The sequence below is a fragment of the Eublepharis macularius genome, chromosome 15 (genome assembly GCF_028583425.1).
Source record: "Eublepharis macularius isolate TG4126 chromosome 15, MPM_Emac_v1.0, whole genome shotgun sequence".
In the NCBI taxonomy this organism is placed as follows: Eukaryota; Metazoa; Chordata; class Lepidosauria; order Squamata; family Eublepharidae; genus Eublepharis; species Eublepharis macularius.
This window is the reverse complement of record NC_072804.1, coordinates 50,873,652-50,896,154: the sequence shown is the minus strand read 5'-3', so window position 1 is coordinate 50,896,154 and position 22,503 is coordinate 50,873,652. Positions and strand designations below refer to the sequence as shown.

Here is a 22,503-nt window from a genome sequence, read left to right as displayed (position 1 = left end):
AAGCTTGTCCAGGGCTAAAATTTTGGTCATGGAATGAAAACAATAAAAAATGTTTACAGTTGCCAGAACTCACTTATTTGTTTTGAGTTCAAGCGGGTTCTGTGACCTAATCACTTGGCAGAGAAGAAATTTCCCACTAAAGCAAGTTTTGCCCCTCCTGTGTGAATGTCTTGCTTGAATAATGCTCACATATGGATTCTAGAAGTGGGGCGGGGGGAGGTAAAAAAAATCCTTTAACAGCTTTAGGGACTGATGATCTAACTTGGTATAAGGCAGCTTTGTTTGTTTATAAAATATATCAATATTCAGGGTAATCCATATTCTATACCAAGAGATGCCAGATTTGGTTTTGGGACATAGTATAAATGAGGCAAAATAAGTTAACAGGCTTGTTTTGAATATTTTATTCTGGTCCTGCGAGTAGTAGTTAGAGCAAACGATGGAGCAAGGTCTGGACTCTGTGCTGAAACCTAACCCCGTGCCAGCTGGAAATCCTACTGCCAGTGGTTCAGTTGGCGTTCCCCGCTGGCATACCAGGCCAGTAAGAAAAGGGCAACTCCCTGGTATAATTAGTAGCGATGAACTCTTGTGGGCGGACAGGAAAGAAAGAACTAATTTAATATGCCAGTTTCTTCTTCTGAAGAACAGCATTCAGCTTGAATCACACTGCAAACTAGTTACGTATGGTGTCTTTAACAGCAGCAGCCAGACACAGAGGAATTTTGCGGGAAGCAGACATTACATAATGTAGCCAGTCAGGCTGCAGTTGCATGAGAGGTAGTGGCATGGAAGTGTCAGACATGAGTCTGGGAGACCCAGGTTCAAATCCCTGCTGTGCCCTTGAGGGTTTTCTGTTTGCCCTTGGGCCAGTCGCACAGTCTTAGCCTAACCTACCTCACAGGGATGTTGAGAGAATAAAATGGAGGAGCGAATGATGTCAGCTGCTTTGGGTCTTCATTGGGGAGGAAGGTGGGGGTATAAATGAAGTAAGTCAATAAACAAAATGGCATAGGAACAGTTCCTTTAAAAAAAAAACACTCATGGCTACTCCCGCTCTCCAGATGTTCTGCTCTCTAAATGCAATTCTGGACTTTGCAACCAGTCATTGCTGTGGGATAGGGACTGTGGATCTGGAGTCCTGGGCTTTCCTCCCCCACCCAAGTGGGTGGGTTTGGGGGAGGCATTTGCACAAATGATGACCCATGCACTTCACTGTATGGTGGCCCAAGAGGAGCATAAATATACCACACCGCCTTTTGTCCCTTGCTCTCAGCTAGGGTTGCCAACTCCAGGTTGGGAAATTCCTGGAGACTTGAGGGGTGCAGCCTGAGGCGGGGACTCCACAAGGTATAATGCTATAGAGTCTGCCCTCCAAACTGACCATTTTCTCCAGGGGAACTGACCTCTGTGGCCTGGAGATCAGCTGTAATTCTGGGAGATCCCCAGCCACCGCCTGGATCAGCACTGTTTTCTCCAACCAACAGTGACTCTCCAGGGCCTTTCCTCACCTTTGAGATCCTTCAAGGTCCAGTACTGAGCCTGGGATCTTCTCTGCATAAAATACACCTCTCAGCCCACCCCCACCCCCGATTTTATTGCCTTCTTAGAGCTGCTGATGTGTTTATCATCAAGCTGTTGACCAGAGCCAAGAGGAGGTTTATGGCCATGCACCTCTTTGTCTTTGGAGGGTCACAAGTTGCGCAGACCTAGGCTGGAACCAAGCTGCTGGGGATCCTTATCACAAATCTATTACTTTTTTAAACTCTGCGGTCTGACCTTCACTAGCTCACTTTGCCGACAGGCAAAGGGGGTCATTGCTTGCCCATTCAAGGGCTTTCCAACCCGATGTTTTCCGCTTTTATTTGTTGCTCTGACGGTTTATGTATTGTTTATATAAAGGAAGCATGTGATAAAGTTAGCAGAGGCGTCCTGGCCTGCCCTAGCAGAGGCGTCCTGGCCTGCCCCCAAGGCTACCACTAGGTAAGAAAACAGAGGCCAGTCCTGAAAAAGTGAGGTTTTTGGAAGCCACACATCCCTTTGGCTTGGGTTGCCAACAGCCTGGAAAAGAAAAACACTCTCTCTCTTTATTAGAAGTATAATAGAATGTTATTGACAAGGTGACGTTGTTTACCTTCATATTGTGAAAAGCTTCAGTTGCCCGTTCCCCCACATTAAGCCTCTGTTTAAAGGGATGGGACGGTTTCCTAACTCCAGGAAGTTGGCAACCCTATCAGGGTGGGTAGGGGAAGGTGATGGGAGTTAGAACTCCTGTCTTTTATGTCCAGCTTTACAGCATCAGGGAGTTCCTCTGGTGGCAATCTGTGGGCAGCGAGGACGGGACACTATATGGCTGCCTTCATCATCTGTTTCTCACCCCTGCAGCTGGAGCTGTTCTCTCATTGGCCTTGGTGAGATGCACTTCCAAGTTCTGCATTCCAGTTGCCTCTGATGGGGCAGCGGGGCCAACCTGAAACTTGTTCAGTGGAACCCAAGTGGGGGCAAAGGCTGTGATGCAACTCAGAGGGTAATGAGGCAGTGTCTGGGAATCTTGGCCAGTTTCTTCTGGAACAGATCAAGTTGGCACACTTGGGGATGGGACGGGATGAGCAGGCCATGCGACAGAGGAGGAAAGAGTTAGGGTGATCAGTAGGGTTGCCAGTTCCAAATTGGGAAATTCCTGGAGATCTGAGGAGTGAAACCTGGAGAAAGTGCGGTTTGGGGAGGGAAAGGACCTTTGCATGGCATAATTCCATAGAGTCTACCTCCCAAAGTAGCCATTTTCTCCAGGTGAACTGATCTCTGTGGCCTGGAGAGCAGTAGTAATTCTGGGAGATCTCCAGCCACTACCTGGAGGCTGGCAACTCTAGCGATCAGATGCAATGGGTGATAGAGCCCCTGTGTTCCCCCCTGTGGTGCAGGAGAGAGCATTTTGGCAGATACAGCTTGGCCTGTAGCAGGTAGAAATGCATCAGCCTCAAATATCCAGGTATTTCCCAAGGGGGTCAGTTGACAGCCCTAGTCTCAACCTAATGGTAGATAGCAGATCGTTGCACACTGTAGGTGTGGCTTTAAGTGTATGCTTTTAAAGTCAGCAAATACTGCAAAAATGCCTTTCCAGGGCTCTGTCTCCAATGAATCAACATGGGTTGCCAACTCTGCTTTGGGAAATTCCTGGAGATTTAGGGGTAGTGCTTGGGGAGGGTGGAGTTTGGAGAGGTGAGGGAGCTCAGTGGGGATATGATTCCATAATCTCTAGCTCTCTGAAGCTGCCATTTCCTCCAGGGGAACTGATTTATGTAGCCTGGAGTTCAGTTGCAATTCTGGACTCCAGGCCCCACCTGGAGGTTGGTAATCCTCCCCTCTCAGAGGAGGCGGCCGTACATTGCAAAATACATAACAAAATCAATAACAAAATATTGCATTGCATTAACCAGATTAAATATGTGTGCACTGTCGAGTTGCAGCAGGATTTGAGTCTAGGGGCACCTTAGAGATCAACTAGATTTTCAGAGTGTAAGCTTTGGAGAGTCAGAGCTCCTTTCTTCAGTCTCATGAAAGCTTACACTCTGAAAATCTTGTTGGTCTTTTAAGTGCCACTGGACTCAGTCCTGCTGTTCTACTGCAGACCAACAGGGCTACCCACCTAAAAGGATCCTCATGTTAAGTTATAGAAATGCTCCAACAATGAGATGCTGTGTTAAAGCACATATATGTGTCACCAAATTTGTATGACTTTATGTGATTTTGTATGATGTATCTAATTAATTTTGTAAATTTCATAAAATAATGTTAAAAAGGTAACCACTAGAGATGGGCATGAACTGAAATACGAACTAAAGTTCATCACGAACCGGGCCTTGTTTTTGGTTCATGAACTGGCAGTGTTGGCGGGCATTTCTGATGAACTGCAACAAACCACTATAATTTTTAGGCTGGTTCGTTTGGTTCATTTTTTGGTTCATCACTGCAGACAGCCTGGCACCAATCAATCAGTTTCCTAGGCAACGGGCGGGGGGGCTTTCTGCAGACCTTCTGCTGTCCCAGAAGTGACGTATTCATGAACCAAACAAACTGGTTTGCGAACTGGGAAATTTCATGCCGGTTCATGGTTCATGGTTCGTGAAATGCAACAAACCCCGAACTGCAACAAACCGTCATTTTCCTGGTTCGTGCCCACCTCTAGTAACCACACGTCTGTTTTCCCTTGCAGGGCTAATAATAGAGTAAGTGAATGAGTGATGGGGAGGTGGGAGTTGACTGGTTTAGACAGGCAAAATAATGCTGGAAGAAATGAAAGGATCGAGCCCCCTTTCCTACATAGCCTCAGTCCAGATTAGGGCTACAGCCAATGCAGTTTACCTTTTTTTAAATGCGGGGAAGTTCCTGGTGCCTCTAGTCTGACCAAGGTGGTATCCTGCAATCAGCCTTCTAGTATGTAAGTTGAGCAAACAAATGCTACAAATGGTCTAACGTACCTGATGCAACCTACTTCTTGTTCCTGGTTGCAGGATTTCACACTCCTGTTAGCGTCTAGTTAATAGTCAAGTGCTTCTGGATAAAATTTAAAAAGGATGTTTTCTATGTGGAAAATTTTCGCTGGAGATTGGTAGGCAAGGAAGCATCATCGGCAGAAAGTGCAGGTGTTTGTGTATATGAGACAGCCGCTTTGGTAGCCTTTATGACCCATAACTGCAGAAGTAATTCTGCAGGGCCTAAAGGCGGACCTGCTTCATCGCTCTCATTGCCTTTGTATAATTAGAATGTTTTTTCACCCTCTGCACGGCATTGCCTCATTTAAGTAGATATACAAGGAGGTGGGGTGCCCTGGGAGAAAGAGTTTTTTATTGCTCTAAAGAATCCAGTTTGGTTTTATAGCTCGCATGGATGTTTGGTTTGCGTGCATAGGATGGCAGCTGTGGGGGAAGGGGAGAGATTGACTGTAGTCATTTATTTGGTTTGCTCCAGTACAGCAGAAACACAATGGTGTGTGTAGATGCAGAGAAGTTAGCCGTGTTAGTCTGTGGTAGCAAAATCAAAAAGAGTCCAGTAGCACCTTTAAGACTAACCAATTTTATTTTAGCATAAGCTTTCGAGAATCAAGTTCTCTTCGTCAGATGCCTGATACAGAGACTGTATCAGGCATCTGACGAAGACAACTTGATTCTCGAAAGCTTATGCTAAAATAAAATTGGTTAGTCTTAAAGGTGCTACTGGACTCTTTTTGATAATGGTGTGTGTGTCTCTCTCTCTCTCTCTCTCTGTGTAAAGTTTGAGGGGGGGTGTCCATGGCTCTGGTCTGATGTACCAGGTTAGGGAGAATCAAATTTATTAATACATGAGCCAAAGTCTGGGGCACTTTTGCACAAAATGGCCCTGATTGCAGTTGAGCTAGTGGGCTTATATGGGGGCCGTGACTCGTATGCCCAATGGCATTGAAAGATGCAGCCTGCTGATCTAGTTGTCTTGCCAAAGAGCAAGAGGTTCTTTAGGATTTGACAGCAATAAACACACAGGTGTGGAAGGAAAGCAATCTATTAAACAGAATAAATGCATAATCAAGACAGAGCATACATACAAAGAAATAACAGGGAAAGCATACAGCATTTCAGCACAATAGCATAGCAGAACAGAGGAAGGATACCCCCTGATGATTTACACTGCCAACTTCAGTTGTCTGGGACCCCAAAAGACAACGGGCAGACTCCTAGGGCCACTTTGTGCCCAGCATGTTACTGATCCGTCTGGGTTGAAGTCTGGTTTGAGAGGGAATTTACTAAGATTTACACAGGTTAAACTTACATATGCCTCCCCCTACATTAATCCTCCTCAAAAGAGGGATAATTAAAGAGAAGTTGATTGATAACCACAAAGAGAAGGTTCAAGACCACAACATACTCTCAGTGTCCCAGGCCAGCACCAATAAAGGAGATGCTGGCGCCAGTTCAAGAAATTATTGCCTGCCTCCTTTCTTTCAGGTGTGTTAATTTAGTATCCTTGCAGCCAGTTTACTTGACCTCTTTGGGAATCCTTGTACCCTTGACCTCAAAACACCAGCAAGGCCAGAGTTCACGTCAGCAGAAAACAGTATAGCTTAGCAAGGCATATTCAAGCAAGAAATCATATTCAGGCCCTGGCATGAGCAGGGCAAGATGGCAAAATTGTTAATACACCAACTAACTCCTCGATATACAATATTCTTGCACAATGTCACTACAGATCTATAGATTGGGAAGAGTGGGAGCGCTGGGAAGGCTTGCGCATACACTCATGTTTTGGGGTTTTTTTTAAAGGAAGAGTCAAAGGAACCTTTATTTCTCTTTAAAATTGCTATAGTGTGTTTGGCTTTCTCCAGAATCAGAGACTCAACTTCTTAACACTGTAATGCAATTTGATTCAAGTCAGCTTATAGAACTGAACAGACCTGGATGATTTTATTCTGAAAATAGATCGGACTGAAAGAAATGTTTTGCCAGGAAGTGAAAGAACATAGGTGGGAAGGGGGAGAATACTCTCCATGCAACGTGCTGGGCCTCTGTGGTTCTTCCTGGTCCCCTTTTGAGTAGTGTTCTCAAAATGCGCTAGAAATCCATAATGTCAGTCAATGGCAGCAAGGAATAGTAGAACCTGGTACTGGCCGTCAGTAAAAGAATGGCAGGGTTTCCCACTAACAGCACAATGCTTGCCCTATAAAACTTTATTATGTAATATTCATTTAAATGTCTGTTTAACTAGAGCCTTACCTAGTGAAAACAAAACAAAAGGAAGCATGCACGTGTACAACATTTTCAGATCATGTTTTTCAAGTTGGGGACAGAACAGGTAAGGTCCGTCTACCAATTGCACTGGCTATCTTTCCAAGCCAGGTTGCAAAACTGGACATAATGCGCCCTGCTTTTCACTGGAGCCTGCTGCCTCCAGCCACCCCTGTCTTTCCTACGTTGCAGGACTCCACGGCAAAGGATGAAAAATGGCAATCTGTTTGGGACGCTGTTTTGCAGCAAATTTCTGTAGCATTTGGTGCATCTGGGGCTGTTCTCTATATTGTGCACCTAGAAAGTAAAACGAGCATGATGTGAATCTGCCTTAAATCAAACTGTGAGCTGCAGGGACGACCACTGGCTTACCTGGATTGAAAAGGGGGTTGGATGATGGCCGAAGGGTAGGTCTATTGCTGTCTATTTGATCTGACAGTGGAATCCAACCCCTGGGTTTGGAGGCAGAATGTCTCTGATACTCAGAAGCTGGGGAAGCAGTCAGCAGGTTGTGGCCAGTGGGTCTTGCATGTGGCCTTCTCAGGGGTCACCTGAGTGGTCAGTGTCGGAAATGAGATTTTTGTACTTGGAGGAGATGTGCTATTGTCTGATCCAGCATGACGATGCTTATGTCCCTCTTGCTTAGTATGGCATCGGCTCTCCAAGATCTCAGGTAGAGAAAGGCCCTTCCCCAACACCTGACGCCAGGTGGAGATGCTGGGGACTAAACTTGGAATATCTTGCAGGTGCCCTGACCTGGATAGCCCCGGTGAGCCTGATCAGTAATTGGATGGGAGACCTCCAGCGAAGACCAGGGTTGCAGAGGCAGGCAATGGCAAACCACTTCTGTTAGTCTCTTGCCTTGAAAATCCCAGCAGGGCTCTTCATTAGTCAGCTGTGACTTGAGGGCACTCTTCACCACCATCTTGCAGGTAGGGGTGCCAACCTCCAGGAAGGGCTTGGAAATCTCCCAAAATTACAACTGTTTTCCAGCCTACAGAGATCAGTGGAGTTGGTAGTGAGTGCTGTCAAGTCCTAGGCTGTTTCCACACGACTGACCTGCCTATGGACTATTGCGCGAAAGACAGCATCTTCTTGCATGAAATGGCACCAGGAAGACACGATTTCGTGCAAAACTCCCAGATAACAGCTTCTTCCTGGCGCGATTTCGCATGAGAAGATGCTGTCTTCCGGGTCTTTTGCACGACGTTCCGCAGGCAGGTAAGTCGTGTGGAAACGGCCCTAATTGACTTACAGTGACCCCTGGTGGGGTTTTCAAGGCAAGAGACTAACAGAGGTGGCTTGCCATTGGCTGCCTCTGTAACCCTCGTTGTCTTTGCAGGTCTCCAATCCAATTATTAACCAAGGCTGATCATGCTTAGCTTCCGAGGTCTGATAAGGTCAGGGTTGCCTGAGCTATCCGGGTCAGAGTGCAGAGTTCAGAACCCCCGGAGAAAATGGCTGCTTTGGAAGGGAGACTCTGCGGCATTATATCTCACTCTCCCCAGGCTTTACCCCAAAATCTCCAGGAATTTCCAAGCTTTGAGTTGGCGACCCTGCTCGCATGGAATGCATATGCGATACCCCCAAGCGATGGCATCTTCCTGTAATGATGTGCTGTCCGCAGGGCTTAAACCTTTGCAGGGAACGCCCACTGGATTTCCTGCCCAATGCTTTCAGCTCTGTATTTTAATACATTCAGAAGGCAGATAAAGAATTTAAAAAGGTAAAGCAGTACACAGAAAATGAAGCTTTTATTATGTGTCTTTGTTTTTACCAACAAGAGTCTCTTGGCTTTCCATTTCAGAGCCGCATCCCGGGAGACTGAAGGGAGGCCATTTGGAGAATACTTCCAGAATTTGAAGTCCTCTTTTTCCCAGAAAGAGAGGAGGAAACGTATTCTCTTGCTGAGCAGTACAACGGTCATGTCAAACTGAGGCCTTGTTGCCGTCATCTTGTTAAATTCTGGAGACCCACAGTGGTGGCTTTCCCAGAAGAAGCAAGCTGTGTTTTCCACCCTGTGTTTAACTAAGCCCAGCTCCTTTGTCCTTGGATATTGGATTGTAGCTTTTAATGGAAACCCACAGTTGGCTTTAGGCCACCAAGCAGGTCAAACCTAGTCAGGGTGGTTGTTGCAAACACACCTTTATTGCAAGTTGAAGAAACCATTCTCTGAGTCAGGCGGAAGAGGATGGAGTGGGAGAAATGCCAGCCGGGGACTAAGGCAGTGTTGGCTACAGCCGTGTTCTTCTTGATCCTGGTAACAGGTAAGAATGAATGAATGAATCAATCAATCACTGTGAGTGGGACCGATCTGTGAAATATGGTGCAGGATTTGGAGAAAACATTAGATGCATCTCTTAAGCATATGCTTTGGACATGTCCAGTCATTCAGCCCTTTTTGGAGGAAGTGATTACCCGTATTAATTTTGTATTAGAATACTTATTTATTTTTGAGGATGTTAATGTACTTTTAAACTATTTGCCTGTCTCTTGGAACCTAACTGATGGTCAATGGAAATGGACCCTACATGACCTTACAGTTGCTGAAAGACTTATGCTACAATCCTGGAAAGACAAAAGCCCACTTCCTGCAATTCATTGGACTGAGGACCTTATATAAATTTATCAGCATTTGAACATATCGCATGCAGATGGCAATTGTGTATGCATTTAACATTTAGATATCTGGAAATTTCTGTAGAGGTGTACAAATAGATTTGCCAACAGTGTTTTTGTTTTAGTTGCCAGCAGTGTTTTTTTTGTTTCTTTTTTGTTTTTCACTAATAAATAAAGATTTTAAAAGCAAAAAAAAATTGGCATGTTTCCCTGTTGCACAAAATGGCGCACATTTTTAAAAATTGCATGTTTCCCTGTTTGCACAAAATGGTGCACATTTTTAAAAATTGCATATTTCCCTATTGCACAAATGGTGCACATTTTTTAAAATTGCATGTTTCCCTGTTTGCACAAAATGGTGTCTATCGGGAAGATCACATTCACAAGTAGGGCAAGCCTCTTACACACAAGTAGGGCAAGCCTCTTACACACAATTTGAATGCCAGAATTGTAATGACTAAAAGGTGATCTTATTGATGGTGGCACTTTAAAGAGCTGCCTGAGGGGATTCTTTGGACAGAGTCAATATTCAGGGTTCACCTGTACCTTTGTCCTGCAGTCGGAGGCCTGCGGTGCTACCAGTGTGTGGGGATGTTCCATGAATGCATCCAGACGGAGCAGCAGTGTACGACCAAGGACCGCTCTTGCTTCTCATCCACCATCAAACTTTTCTGTAAGGGTCCTTCCAAAGCTCAACAACACAAACCTTAACCATTGATTTGGTAATACATTTCCTATCCTTAATACAGCCGATAGATGCTTTGGGGTCTGCTGGAAGATCTTGGGGGGTGGGAACAGTCATACCAGCACCAACGCTATATGCTAACAAACCTGAAGTGACATCATCAGGTTGCACAGCCACTCTAGGATTTGCCTAAAACTCTATGATTAAACCAAAGCACATTGTGTTGATGTTGACCCCCCCCCCATATTTCTCCTGCTATCTTGAGAAGTTGAATCCTTGAATACTTGGGACATAGACTCACCTGGGACATAGACTCATAGACTCACTCGCTCACGATGCTACAAACTTAAATTGGATTTTATTTTTAATTAATATTCTGATTTCCCTGCACAGAGCAGTAAAACATTTTGTTAAAAACTCAATTTACAAAAAAGACAATCTAAAACTAAAATTTGAACTACAATTGAAATTTAAAATACAACTGGGGGGTTGAGGGCAGAGAAGGGGATTTCTAAAGCATATTTGGGAGGGCAAAGGCCCCTTTTGAACTACTTGGAAAGAAAAACATCTCAGAGAAGAAGGTGGAGCTGGGAAGTGGCAGGCAGGGAAAAAGCTAGAGTTGCCAACTGTAGGTTGGGAAATTCCTGGAGATTTGAGGGCAAAGCATGGGAAGGGTGGGGGTTAGGAGGGGAGGGATCTTGGCAAGGTAGTCCACCCTCCCAAGCATCCATTTTCCTCCAGGGGAACTGATCTCTGTTGTCTGGACATTTCTAGGCCCCACTAGAGGTTGACAACTCTATGTGACATGCCACCATCTCTTGGAGGAAGTCCAGAGGGTTGCCTGACATGCTGGTGTTATGTCCAAGGTTTCCCCTGGAAGTGACGGTAGCACATTATGCAGCATCATTTCTGTGCCTTGTACCGCCTCCTAAGCTCCTTAGGACTATCAGCCAAAAGAGCCACGTTGACTTCCATCCCTGACTTGAGTCCTGCACCTCAGGGAGACTCACAGCTTACCTGTTCCTCCAGCTGTGGAGGAAACCACCTGCTGACCACAAGCACTCCTTGCCCACTTTTCTGAAATATGGAGCAGATGGCACATGCAGGAATGGTGCTCAGAAGAGCCACAGGTAGCATGTGAAAGAGCCACAAGTGCCTCCTGAAACACTGAGTGAGTATCACTGACCGGAAGGATAGTTAGCCTTTTGTTATGGGCTGCCTTCTCTCCAGGGCTTTTTTTCTGGGAAAAGAGGTGGTGGAACTCAGCTGGTAGCCCTCGGAGAAAATGATCACATGGCCGGTGGCCCCGCCCCCTGATCTCCAGACAGAGGAGAGTTGAGATTGCCCTCCACACTGTGGCATGGCAGGTAATCTCAACTCCCCTCTGTCTGGAGATCAGGGGGCGGGGCCACCAGCCATGTGACCATTTTCAAGAGGTTCCGGAACTCCATTCCCCCATGTTCCCCCTGAAAAAAAGCCCTGCTTCTCTCACTTCCAACATCAAGAATCAGCTTGTAAACCGTTCCAGTATCCTTCACTGATTCTCCAGCCTCAATTCTCTTCCAGATACAAACAACGATAACAGTGGAGTATTCATGCTGCCAGGTGAGTAAAAAAAAATAATTATTTGGTAAATCAAACTCATTGTGGCTTAGAATACCCCTTCTGATTTGGAAGACTTTGATCTCATTGTATATGAATGGATGGTGTGTTTACTCAGCTGTGTCTGTGATAGAGAGAAAAACCATCTGCAGATGCTCAGATGTTATCTTTTTTTTCATCTGGCATTGAAAAGATATTTTGGGGTTAAAAACCTAATGAAGCTGAATGAAGGTAACTGAAAGAGAGGAAAAGAAATTGCAAGTTTATTTTTGTGTTAAAAACTTCTATCTCCCACCATCTCTCTTCAGACTCAAGGCGGCTAGCGGCACAACACTAGATTGCAGCTCGGATAGAAACATCACAGCGAGATTCTTAAAAACGCACAGATTACAGATTTAAAAGCATAGCAGATTACAAAATATGTGACATTGAAATGATACTATTAAAAACACAATTAGAAATGCTCAAAATGACAAGTGTGCAAAAATTTAAAAACACTCAAAATGGAAAAGAATACAGCCAGGTCCACTAAAACTTCCACCAAGTACCCTCTGGAATACAATTATTTTACATGCCTTCTCAAATGTCATTCATTCTGGCAGGCCGTTCCAAAGAACTGGACCCAACACTGCTATGCCTGTATGTTTAAAACCCCCGTACTCTGACATTTCAAGGGCATAATTTCCAATAGACAATCTTGGCTGGCTGAGTCGAGAACATTGTGGCTGAAATATGGGACCTTATTGGAGGGAAGGTGGGGAAGATGGTTCTTTTGTCATGCAAAGCACAGTTCTTTTGCAGTCTTAATCCCGTCTGTCTCTGTCTTCAGACTTGGAATTAGCAGAATATGTGATGAAAGGCTGTTCGGGGGATGGTGTGGCCAACCGCACTACCAACGTGTACTCAGAAGAGGAACGGGAGGTACACCGTGAATACTACTGCGACTCGGACCTTTGCAACACGCACTTCACAAGCAGTAAGGCGGAGGGGTTAGGATGCATCTCCTTTCCGATGGAGTGTTTTGGGAGAGCATGAAGGGCTTGGACCCTGGGGTCTTAGCAAAACTGGAGGCATAGAATGTAATAATACAGTGTGGAGAATTCAGCTCCCTGAGAATCATAACGGTCAGGTTTCTAGTCCTCATCGTTGCTAAGATACTCTTGGAAGTGTGTGGACAATGGCTACTGTAATCTGAGAAGCCAGAGAAGTGAGATTTCAGGGGCTGGAAGGGAGGATTTCAGGCATTTGCCCAACAAAACCATTGGCACTAGGTGGGGTGGAGGGCTCTTCCAAGCCCCCCAGTACCTGCTGGTCTCAAATGCTTCCCTTCTCCTCTGCCTTCCCAGCTTTCATCAGCCACTCCCAGGAGGCAAACGGCATGGAGTGTTACAGCTGCTACGACCGTGGCACAGGGGAGTGTGCCCAAGGGAATGCCACCCGGATCCAATGCGTGGGTGACATGAATCAATGCATGGATTTTTCAGGTAAACTGGATCCTCTCTTAAATAATTGGCCATATGGCCGAGGGGGAAAGTACTTCAGGGAGAATGGGTGGGGGACCTGGCATTAATCCCTAAAACACTTCTACGTTTACTTTTCTTCAAAGATCCCTGCCTCGATTGGCAATTCTCATAATATTTATAGAATGATTGTGAGTGGGTAGTATGGACTAGTCCCAAAGTTTTGACCATGCTAAAGAGCCAAGCTAGAAATCGATCACATACCCAGGGGAAGGAATCCACCTCCGAAGGGGCTAGTTGGGCTGGGTGTGTTCAAGGTAAATGTTATGGTGGGGAGGAGTCTTCCAGGGTGGAGTGACAGGCTCAAGGGTACGTTGATTTGGCATATTTATGTTTAAATTTATATTATAAATGAGCTAAGGAATTTGGTGCTTGTGATGAGAACTTTGGCAGGGATTGGCTGAGCTGCCCTGATGTCACAGATTCATAGAAGGTCTAGCAGAAGGGTCTCTGGATGCCATTAAGTGAGCGACTGTGATGTCACAGAGGCCAGGGAGGGGTCTAGCAGAAGGACCTCTGGCTCTCTTTGGCTGAGCTGCTGTGATGTCACAGAGCCTGGGGGTCTAGCAGAAGGATCTCTGGCTCCTATTGGCTGAGTTGCTGTGATGTCACAGAGGCCTGGGGCGGGATCTAGCAGAAGAGTCTCTGGCTGCCATTGGCTGAGCTGCCTTGATGTCATAGATGGAGGCAGGTCCTGTTCTGTTCCTAGAGAGAGGAGGAAGATAAGGGCTAAGGGGAGGATGGACAGAAGGAGCAGACACTTGGGAAATGTAGTGGGTGGAGAAGGAAACACGGTGACTAAGAACGGAGGGTTAGAAGAGGGAGTAGTTCAGAGGAACAAGGAAGAAAATCTTTTGGGAAAAAGAGGGGAATGAATTGGGAGAGACAGTGGGCAAAAAGGAGAGGAACTGTAGACATAGCCAAGAGCTGCAGAGGCAAGGAAAGTTGATTTTGACCCAACATTTTGAAGCAGTCATAGTGTAGCCATAGTTGATTACACGATTCACATCTTGATGTATTCTGTATTGCTTCCTAGTGATTGACGGTACCCAGAAAATGACCTACCGGACATGTGCCCTGGAGACTCTGTGCCGCCAGCAATATGTGGTTCCAGAGATCTCGGGCAGGGTGGAGATCAGCTGCTGTTCCACTCCTTTGTGTAACGATGGCCGGCCCGGCATCAAGAGTATCTGCAGCCACTTTTCAGAGCAAGGTAGCTTTCTTGTCCCTGGCACCACTCTAGGGTGAACTTATCTGTTGCTTTAAGGACAGTTCATGGCAAGGAAGAAAGGAGACGGTGCAAATGTGGTGATGGTTGAAGGAGGATGTGGGGGAGCACAAGGGGGGGGGGTAGAAGTTAGAATTTCAAATCTCCACTCCGCTGTGCAGCTTGGGCCAGTCATTCTCTTCCAGCCTAACTTGTTTCTTAGGTGCTACTGGACCCGAATCTTGCTCTTCTGCTACAGACCAACACTGTTGCCCACCTGAGACCTTTGCTTCATAGGGTGGTAGAGGAGCAAAGAACCACGTCTGGCTGGCATCCTGAAGAGGATTAAAATGCAAGATAAAAACATACCTGCAAGAGGCTTTTTCCTACTAGGACTGTCAAGTCCAGTTTGGGAAATTCCTGGAGATTTGGAGGAAAGCCTGGGAGAGCGCAGTTTGGGGGAGGAGACAGAGGTCTGCAGGAATGCTATTCCATAGAGAATCTCTCTACACGAGACGCCTCGGCACCTGTTCATCAAATGTAGGAAGACGCAATGTTAGTCAGGAAGGATAGTTTAAAAAGACAGAGCCAGCAGAGATCGCTCCTCGGAGGGTTTGTTAATTTCAGCTTCGCCTCCCCAAAGGCTATGTCAGTTTCACCTCTCCAGTCTAAAACTGTGTGAGATCATTCATAACCAGAGTGCAGCAAGGAATGGGAACAGGCTGGAGCTGCTGTCCAGAGCCAGGCTTGGACCTGGAGAGGTTATAATGGGCTGAAGTTTCCCTTCTGGCATTTTACAGCCCCTTCACACAGCCCCAGTGTATAGCAAAGCCTTTCCCCTGCTGCCGGCTCTGTCTTTTTAAACTACCCTTCCTGTCTACCATTGCATCTCCCAACATGTGTTCTTCATGTGTCAGATGTCTCATTGTCGAGAGACTGAGTCTACCATTTCCTCTGGACTGGAGATCACTTGTAATTCCCAGAGAACGCCAGGTCCCACCTGGAGGATGGCAACTTACTGCCCGCCTTTGCAGATGTCCTGTAGGCATTTCGGGCAATGGCTTTCTGGCTTGCGTTCTGCAGTTCCTTATACAGTTCAGGAGCCCCTCTAGTGAGAAGACTGATGACAGGAAGCATGAAATATGTTTGAGATTGTTCCGACAGGCTGGCAGTGCAGCCCAAGAGACCATCCCAAGAGAGTGGAGTGCGAGTCCTGTGACCTACACTCCCTTGCAGTTCCTCCGCAGTCAGGCCAACGCAGACCAGAGTTCCCTTTGTGCGGAAAGATTTGGAAACCAGTGTGGTAGGGCCTATGGACTGTATACCGTGCTCTTTGCTCTCCAGGGGTCAAGCAAAGAAAAGCGAATGGGCTGGAGTGTGCCAGCTGCTGTGACTCGGGGCATGGCGAATGTGCCTCAGGAAACTGGACTCACGTCAAGTGTGTTGGGAACCAGAACATGTGTGTGAATATCACAGGTGAGTTTTGTGGCGGGTGGAATTCAGGCTTTGCAACCTGTGCGATTTGCAGGGGGAAGAACGGAAAGCAAGATGGTAGGGTTAGATGCTGGAGAGAAGACAGATGCAGAGCTCTTTCTACACATGACCTTAAAACACACTTTAGAAGGTCTACCATACTGTATTAGAGCCATATTTGAACAATGCAAATACAATGCAAATACTGGACTAGTCCCAAAAACTTTGGAACTAGTCCATACTACCCACTCACAATCATTCTCTAAATATTATATTAAATCAGAATGCATTCCAGCCCAAGTAAGTTTCACAGCAATGAGGAACTGCAAACCTGGGTAGTGTGTAGAAACAATATGAATGAATGAATGAATGAATGAATGAATGAATGAATGAATGAATGAATGAATAAGTGCGCAGGGTGGCTGAGCGCAGGGCTAGGAGGCCCTCCGCGTGGTTCGCCTGCCCTGCTGACTCGTGCTGCCTGCTCAGCAAGCCGGCTGCCTCAGCACATGGTGCGCTGCAGAGCTGGTGGCGGCAGTGCGTGCCTGGGGCGGCTAGCTTGCCACGCGGGTGGCTGAGCGTAGGGCTGGGAGGACCTGCACGTGCGGCAAGCCAGCTGCCCCATCGACTAAGCAGAGTTACTTCACTCTAAGCCCATTGATTTAGACTGGAGTAACTCTTCTTAGGATTGCGCTGTATGAGTACCAAAACCTGCATTTCAAATGTGATCAGTGCACGGGGAGCCCCGTGGCACAGAGCGGTAAGCTGCAGTACTGCAGCCCAAGCTCTGCTCACGACCTGAGTTCGATCCTGGAGGAAGGTGGGTTCAGGTGGCCAGTTTAAGGTTGACTCAGCCTTCCATCCTTCCAAGGTCGGTAAAATGAGTCCCCAGTTTCCTGGGGGTAAAGTGTAGAAGACTGGGGAAGGCAATGGCAAACAACCCCATAACAAAGTCTGCCAAGAAAACATGATGCGACGTCCCCCATGGGTCAGGAATGACTCAGTGCTTGCACACTTTACCTTTTATAGTGCACTTAAATTCCACTATGGATACAAGCAACTTTGATTTTTTTTTCAATTGGAATTTTGAAACCGGTCCCCTTCCCGATGAAACATTGGGTATTGTGGTCTTTGTTTCTAGAGAGCGGCCAGACGGTGTTGCGTGGTTGCAGCTTGGAGAAGCTCTGCTGGGAGAAGCCGCAGCTGTTGGGACTGAGCCGGAATGCCTCCATCCGGTGCTGCTCCGGCTCCCTCTGCAATGGCAGCTCAGTGCCAGTGGGAGGCGCTGTGTTGATACGCCTGCTGCTGTTCAGTGCCTTGGTGGTCATGTGTCGGTTCTGATGCGCGCATGAGGATGTGCAGACTCCAAGGAAAAGGGGAAGAAAGCTTTGACCAGCATGGTATGCATGTGCAGTCCATTCTAGCAGACCATGCCTCGAGACCCTCATGACATTGCTCTCATTTGCCATGGGCTGCATGTACCGTTGCGTTGCAACATCTGGCTCAACAGCCTTGCTCAAGACTGCATGACTGCACCCTTATTGATCCATGCTCCCCAATTTTCCAAGCAGCAGGAAGTTTCCAAGAAGGTTTCCTTGGGAGAAGAGACAACATTTGAGTCTTTAAAAAATATCAGTCAAGATGCAGAAGGAGGAAAAGCCAATGTCATCCTTGAAACCACATCTGTGCCTTGAAAGTAACAGTACACCCTTGGAGTTCCTAAAGCTGCTTCTTTCCAGCGAGCGGCAGAATGGCTTCATTTTCTTTCTTGGCAACCTCGTGCGGCAAAATCGTTCCATGCATCAGGGAGTGCTTCTGCAGCCCACGTTCTGCAAAGCCCCTCTTTGTGGAGTGAAAACTAGACTCGGGAGCAGCCTTTGTTACTCTAAATATATCTTCTGCTTCTCTTGTGAATAGAAGGCCGCCTGATTAAGTTGATTTGCAGGAGGCCGAGGACGGACGAAAAGGAGCGCTTCTTCAGGCAATGCGCAGTGCATTGGTGGGATTGGCTACCGAACTGTGGGATTGAGCTCGGGCAGCTTTTGAAACTGATTAGACAAATTGAGGGAGGTTCAGTCAATCAGCAATAGTGGGCCATGATAACTGAATGGAGCCTCCATGTTCAGAGACAGTACATTTCTGAATGCTATGTGTTGGGGACAAATGGGATGTCATCATCTTTCCATTGATACATCTGGTGAACCTCTAGAGGTATCTAGCTGGCCGCTATGTTAGGTTAGATCAATTGTCTTTGATCCATAAGGTCCCACTAGCACAGGGTTACCAGGTCCCCACAGTCTGGTGGTGGTGGTGGGAGGGGGAGTGTCACTCACCCTTGGTATGTGGGTTGCGATGACATGACTTCCAGAAGTGACATTATCTTGGCCGCTGCGGGAGCGCTCCCACACTTTGCATGAGATTCCTTCAGAATTGGCCTGTTGGGGTCTAAAATCAACCCCCACCGTGTGCTTGACCCTGATACTTGCCAGGGGTGGGCAATTTCTCGGCAGCTTGCACCCAGAAGGAAACCACTGGGAGTTTGCTCACCACCCGTGGGCACCTGAGACCTCTACTAGCTAGATCACAAGCTGCTATTGAATTTCTATTTTTGTTATGTCTGCCTTTTATGGGTGCCTTTTGGAGGACCTGATGCTAGCGCATGTTCATTGAAGCAAGGGTGCAATATCACCTGTCTTTAGGGTCGCTGACTTCCACGTGGGGGAAACCCGAGCTGAGGCTTTCTGTGAGAGAGAGAGAAAAAAATACCTCCCATCATTCTTCATCCAGCGGAGAATCACATTGAGCGGCTGTTCTTTGTAAGACTACACTACCCATGCAACCTTGCTGGGCCCGACACGTGCCCGGGTGTCTTGTGCAGATTCTCTCTCAGTCAATACTGGTGAATTGTTCCTTACACACATTTGACCTCCACAACTGCATCTAGCTTGGCTGCACCAAAACTTAAGATTGGTGTGAGCTGGAGTTTTTGCTCTGCATAGAAGCCGGCCACTAAGGATGAATGAATGTGGGAGGGGAGCCAACATCTGGGAAAGGAGGGGGGTGTCTTCCATATTGTAAAGAAAGAGAGGACTCCTTGCTCTGATTTCTGCTTTGCCCATAGTTCCAAGCTGTCCCTTTCAGGGAGGGGTCCCTGCTGACATTACCACCCGTTTTTTTTTTTAAAGAGGGGGGGCCCCCTGAAACTGACAAATGTGAAGAGGCACATTGGAATCTCTATCAACAATTAAATGCTGCAGTGCTGACATACTGAGCAGTGGATCTCTGTACGAAATGGGAATGATATTTTGAAGCACAGGATGTGTTTGGCTTCTCAGAGCCAAGCTACAAGTGACGCCTGACACAGGTTGGACACTTGTCAGCTTCCCTCAAGTTTTGATGGGAAATGTAGGCGTCCTGGTTTTACAGCTTGGCTCTCCATTACAGCTGCAAGACCAGGATGCCTATATTTCCCATCAAAACATGAGGGAAGCTGACAAGTGTCCAACCTGTGTCAGGTGTCACTTGTAGCTTGGCTCTCAGAAAGCAGCTGGGTTTTACCAGAGGGCCATTTGACAGGATGGGGAGGGGGCATGTGGGGAGGAGACCAGGCTGCAATCCTCATTTATTTTATGGAGACTCTCTTTTCTCTTCCAGCAAGGCCCTGGGGAAAGGGAACCACAAAAACAAAAAAAAAGCTTTTAAGCTGCCATAAAACTCTACCAGACTGGGAATGTTGTGAGCTTTTGTGGCTTTTCCCTTCACAGATATGCCTTCAGCTGTCCTCTGCAAAAGCTTGTTTCTGTATGGTGGCCTCAAGTGCCCTCAAGTCATAGCTGACTCATGGCAACCCCTGGTGGGGTTTTCATGGCAAGAGACTAACAGAGGTGGTTTGCCACTGCCTGCCTTTGCAACCCTGGTCTTTGCTGGAGGTCTCCTATCCAGTTACTAACCAAGGCCAACCCTGCTTAGCTTCTGAAACCTGACAAGATCAGGCTCACCTGGGCTATCCAGGTCAAGGCCTACAAAGGGACAATATGAGTGTGTTAGTCTTGAAAGTGGCACAGCCTCTTTTGGGGAAATTATCAGAATGAGACACTTTGTACCTTCCTCATCCATCGTCTGTGACTGGACCCCCCCCCCCCCCGCCACTGGATTGTGAAGGATTCGTTTTCCTTCCCAGACTTGCATCCATGAGAGCTCCCCAAAGCTTGCTGCAGAGGTTTAGATTGGGGGGGAAGGAAAGGGGAGGCACGCTCAAGTTAATTTAGACTGCTTTTAAACAAAGAGGGGCCTTGGGTCACTGGCAGAGCATCCACTGGGCATGTAGAAGGGCCAAGACTCCATCCTTGGCACCTCCAGTTAAAAAGAGCAGGTAGTAAGTGATACGCCCCCCTGATCTAGATAGCCCAGGAGAGCCTGATATCAGCAGATCTCAGAAGCTAAGCAGGGTCGGCCTTGGTTAGTAATTGGATGGGAGACCTCCAATGAAGACCAGGGTTGCAGAGGCAGGCAATGGCAAAACCCACCTCTTGTCATCTCTTGCCATGAAAACCCCACCAGGGGTCGCCATAAGTCAGCTGTGACTTGGGGGCGCTCTCCACCCTCAATAGGTGATATGAGGGCCTCTGGGGAACTGCTGCCTGAGTCGGCAATACGGACCCTGATGGGCCCGGGGTCTGATCTGGAATAAGGCAGCTTTTTGTGTACCCTGATTTCCCCCCCCCCCAGTGGGAACCCACAGAGCTCACCTACACACCTAAATATAATTTAAATAAACAACTGTTTTAATAAACAAAATGCAACTGAAAGCAAGAGAGAAAACAAAAACCATGCAGCCTCCTCCCGGGCAGGTTCTGGATCCTATAGGGTGACTCACACAAAACAGCCGCAGGCTGCAAGATACAAACTGGGCAAGCGGTGCCCACAAAGAGGAAGGGAAGCAAACCCAGAATTTTCCCACGGTGTCTCTGACTTTTCTGGGGGTGCTTTGTGCAAGGCAAGGAGGAAGTGCTGATCTTAGGACCCCTGGCCAGTGCCTGATGTTGCTGCCCGTTGGAGCTAGCCTTGCCTTGCGCAGAAGCGACTGTGACATTCTTTGTTAATGGGATGGATCCGGACTAAATGTTCCTGCTAACAGAGGGCATTTCTGTCAGTGGAAAAGAACCTCGCCACTGCAGCTTACTGTTTCCCCCCCAAATCCTGAATGGCACAAAGGGTCTGCTGCAGTAAGGGGATATGTGGAGGAAATTGTACCTCTCCTTCATTAGCAGAAAACATTGTCTGGATCCAGCCCTGATGACCAGGCTTCTCCTTCTTTGATAGCAGGAGAAAAGAGCGAGAGTCCTGTAGCACCTACAAGACTGTGGAAGGGTATGAGCTTTTGTCACAGCTCACTTCTTCAGATAAGACTTTGCTGCCCTCTTGGGGTGAGTGAGGGCAGTTGCCAGGAAGTGAGGACAAAAGAGGCCATCTTTCTTTTTACCCACACTTGCCCAGTTATGATGCCAAGAAAACCTCAGGTTTCACAAAAAGTTATATCGTGGCGTGGATCCTACCTTGTCCTACTGCTCCGCTGAGCAAAGTTTATTTATTTAAAAATATGTATACCCACTTTACCTTTTGTGGCAAGTTTGATCCTTCCTCCAGCCTTCCTCCAATTTCAGTGGCTCTTCCGTTAGCTGGAGGAAGGTTATCTGGAAGAGGGCTGTCAAGAACTTTTGTGCATCCCTCTTGGAGAGTCTATAAGAGAAAAACAATAGAGCTAATCTTGAAGAGCAGTCATGAAACTGGGAATAAATGGATCTCCTGGACAGAGGAACACAAAACAGTATGCAGAGGATTGAGTTAAGAGTTTTGTAAGGCATGAAAGCTCTACTTCCTAGCCACGGTTTGGGAGAATTTTAGAAGCAAATTCCAGCGCAATGCACTGAATGCCGGTTAGAATTCTCCCCCAGGGCACTTGATAAACATGCCCGAGCCCTCACCTGCCTCTGAAGGGTTTCTTTGGCTGCTTTTGCACACATTAGATAATGTACTTTCAATACATTTTAGCAAATTGATTTTCCTGTTTCACACAAGTATTCCAGACAATCCCTAAAGTGCATTGTCTGACGGGTGTGAAAGCAGCTTTTGTGATGATGCAGAGAATAATGGTTGTTGTGGATTTTCCGGGCTGTATAGCCGTGGTCTTGGCATTGTAGTTCCTGACGTTTCGGCAGCAGCTGTGACTGGCATCTTCAGAGGTGTAGCACCAAAAGACAGAGATCTCTCAGTGTCATAGTGTGGAAAAGATGTTGGCAGGTAATTTATATCTACTCAGGAAGGTGGGTTTGGGCTGAGTCATCCTGTAAGAGTTTCCCAGGGTGTGGAATGCTAATGGAGAGAGGCTTCGCTGTATCCTGAGGAGGTTCTTTTGTATATGGATTGGTGCTTGATATGCTAATCTTCTCTGCAGGGCTATTGTAGTTCTTCAGAGACCTGAAGGCAGAGTTGACTCAAACAAAAGCATTTATCACCTTGTGCTGATGCTGCAGAACGGTAGCATATGATATGTTGTTGGAGGAATGGGAGGTGATGGCCAGTCCAGCCCTGACCGGCAGGTGTCAAGGGGTAGAAAGAAATGGGGAAAGCTTCATGTACAACTGG

The 22,503-nt window shown here is 47.0% G+C and overlaps 1 protein-coding gene across 1 annotated transcript in view; it reads left to right on the top strand.

Annotated features, from left to right (window-relative positions):
• Positions 1–19,138, top strand: part of LOC129343521 (urokinase plasminogen activator surface receptor-like) — a 28,132-nt gene extending 8,994 nt beyond the window's left edge. The window contains exons 2-9 of the mRNA XM_054999775.1: positions 8,560–9,019; positions 9,931–10,044; positions 11,623–11,661; positions 12,488–12,634; positions 13,005–13,142; positions 14,215–14,391; positions 15,730–15,861; positions 17,000–19,138. Coding sequence (XP_054855750.1) covers positions 8,944–9,019; positions 9,931–10,044; positions 11,623–11,661; positions 12,488–12,634; positions 13,005–13,142; positions 14,215–14,391; positions 15,730–15,861; positions 17,000–17,199 — 1,023 coding nt within the window. The 5' untranslated portion in view covers positions 8,560–8,943 and the 3' untranslated portion in view covers positions 17,200–19,138. The remainder of the gene's footprint in view (positions 1–8,559; positions 9,020–9,930; positions 10,045–11,622; positions 11,662–12,487; positions 12,635–13,004; positions 13,143–14,214; positions 14,392–15,729; positions 15,862–16,999) is intronic.
• Positions 19,139–22,503: the final 3,365 nt, after the last annotated feature.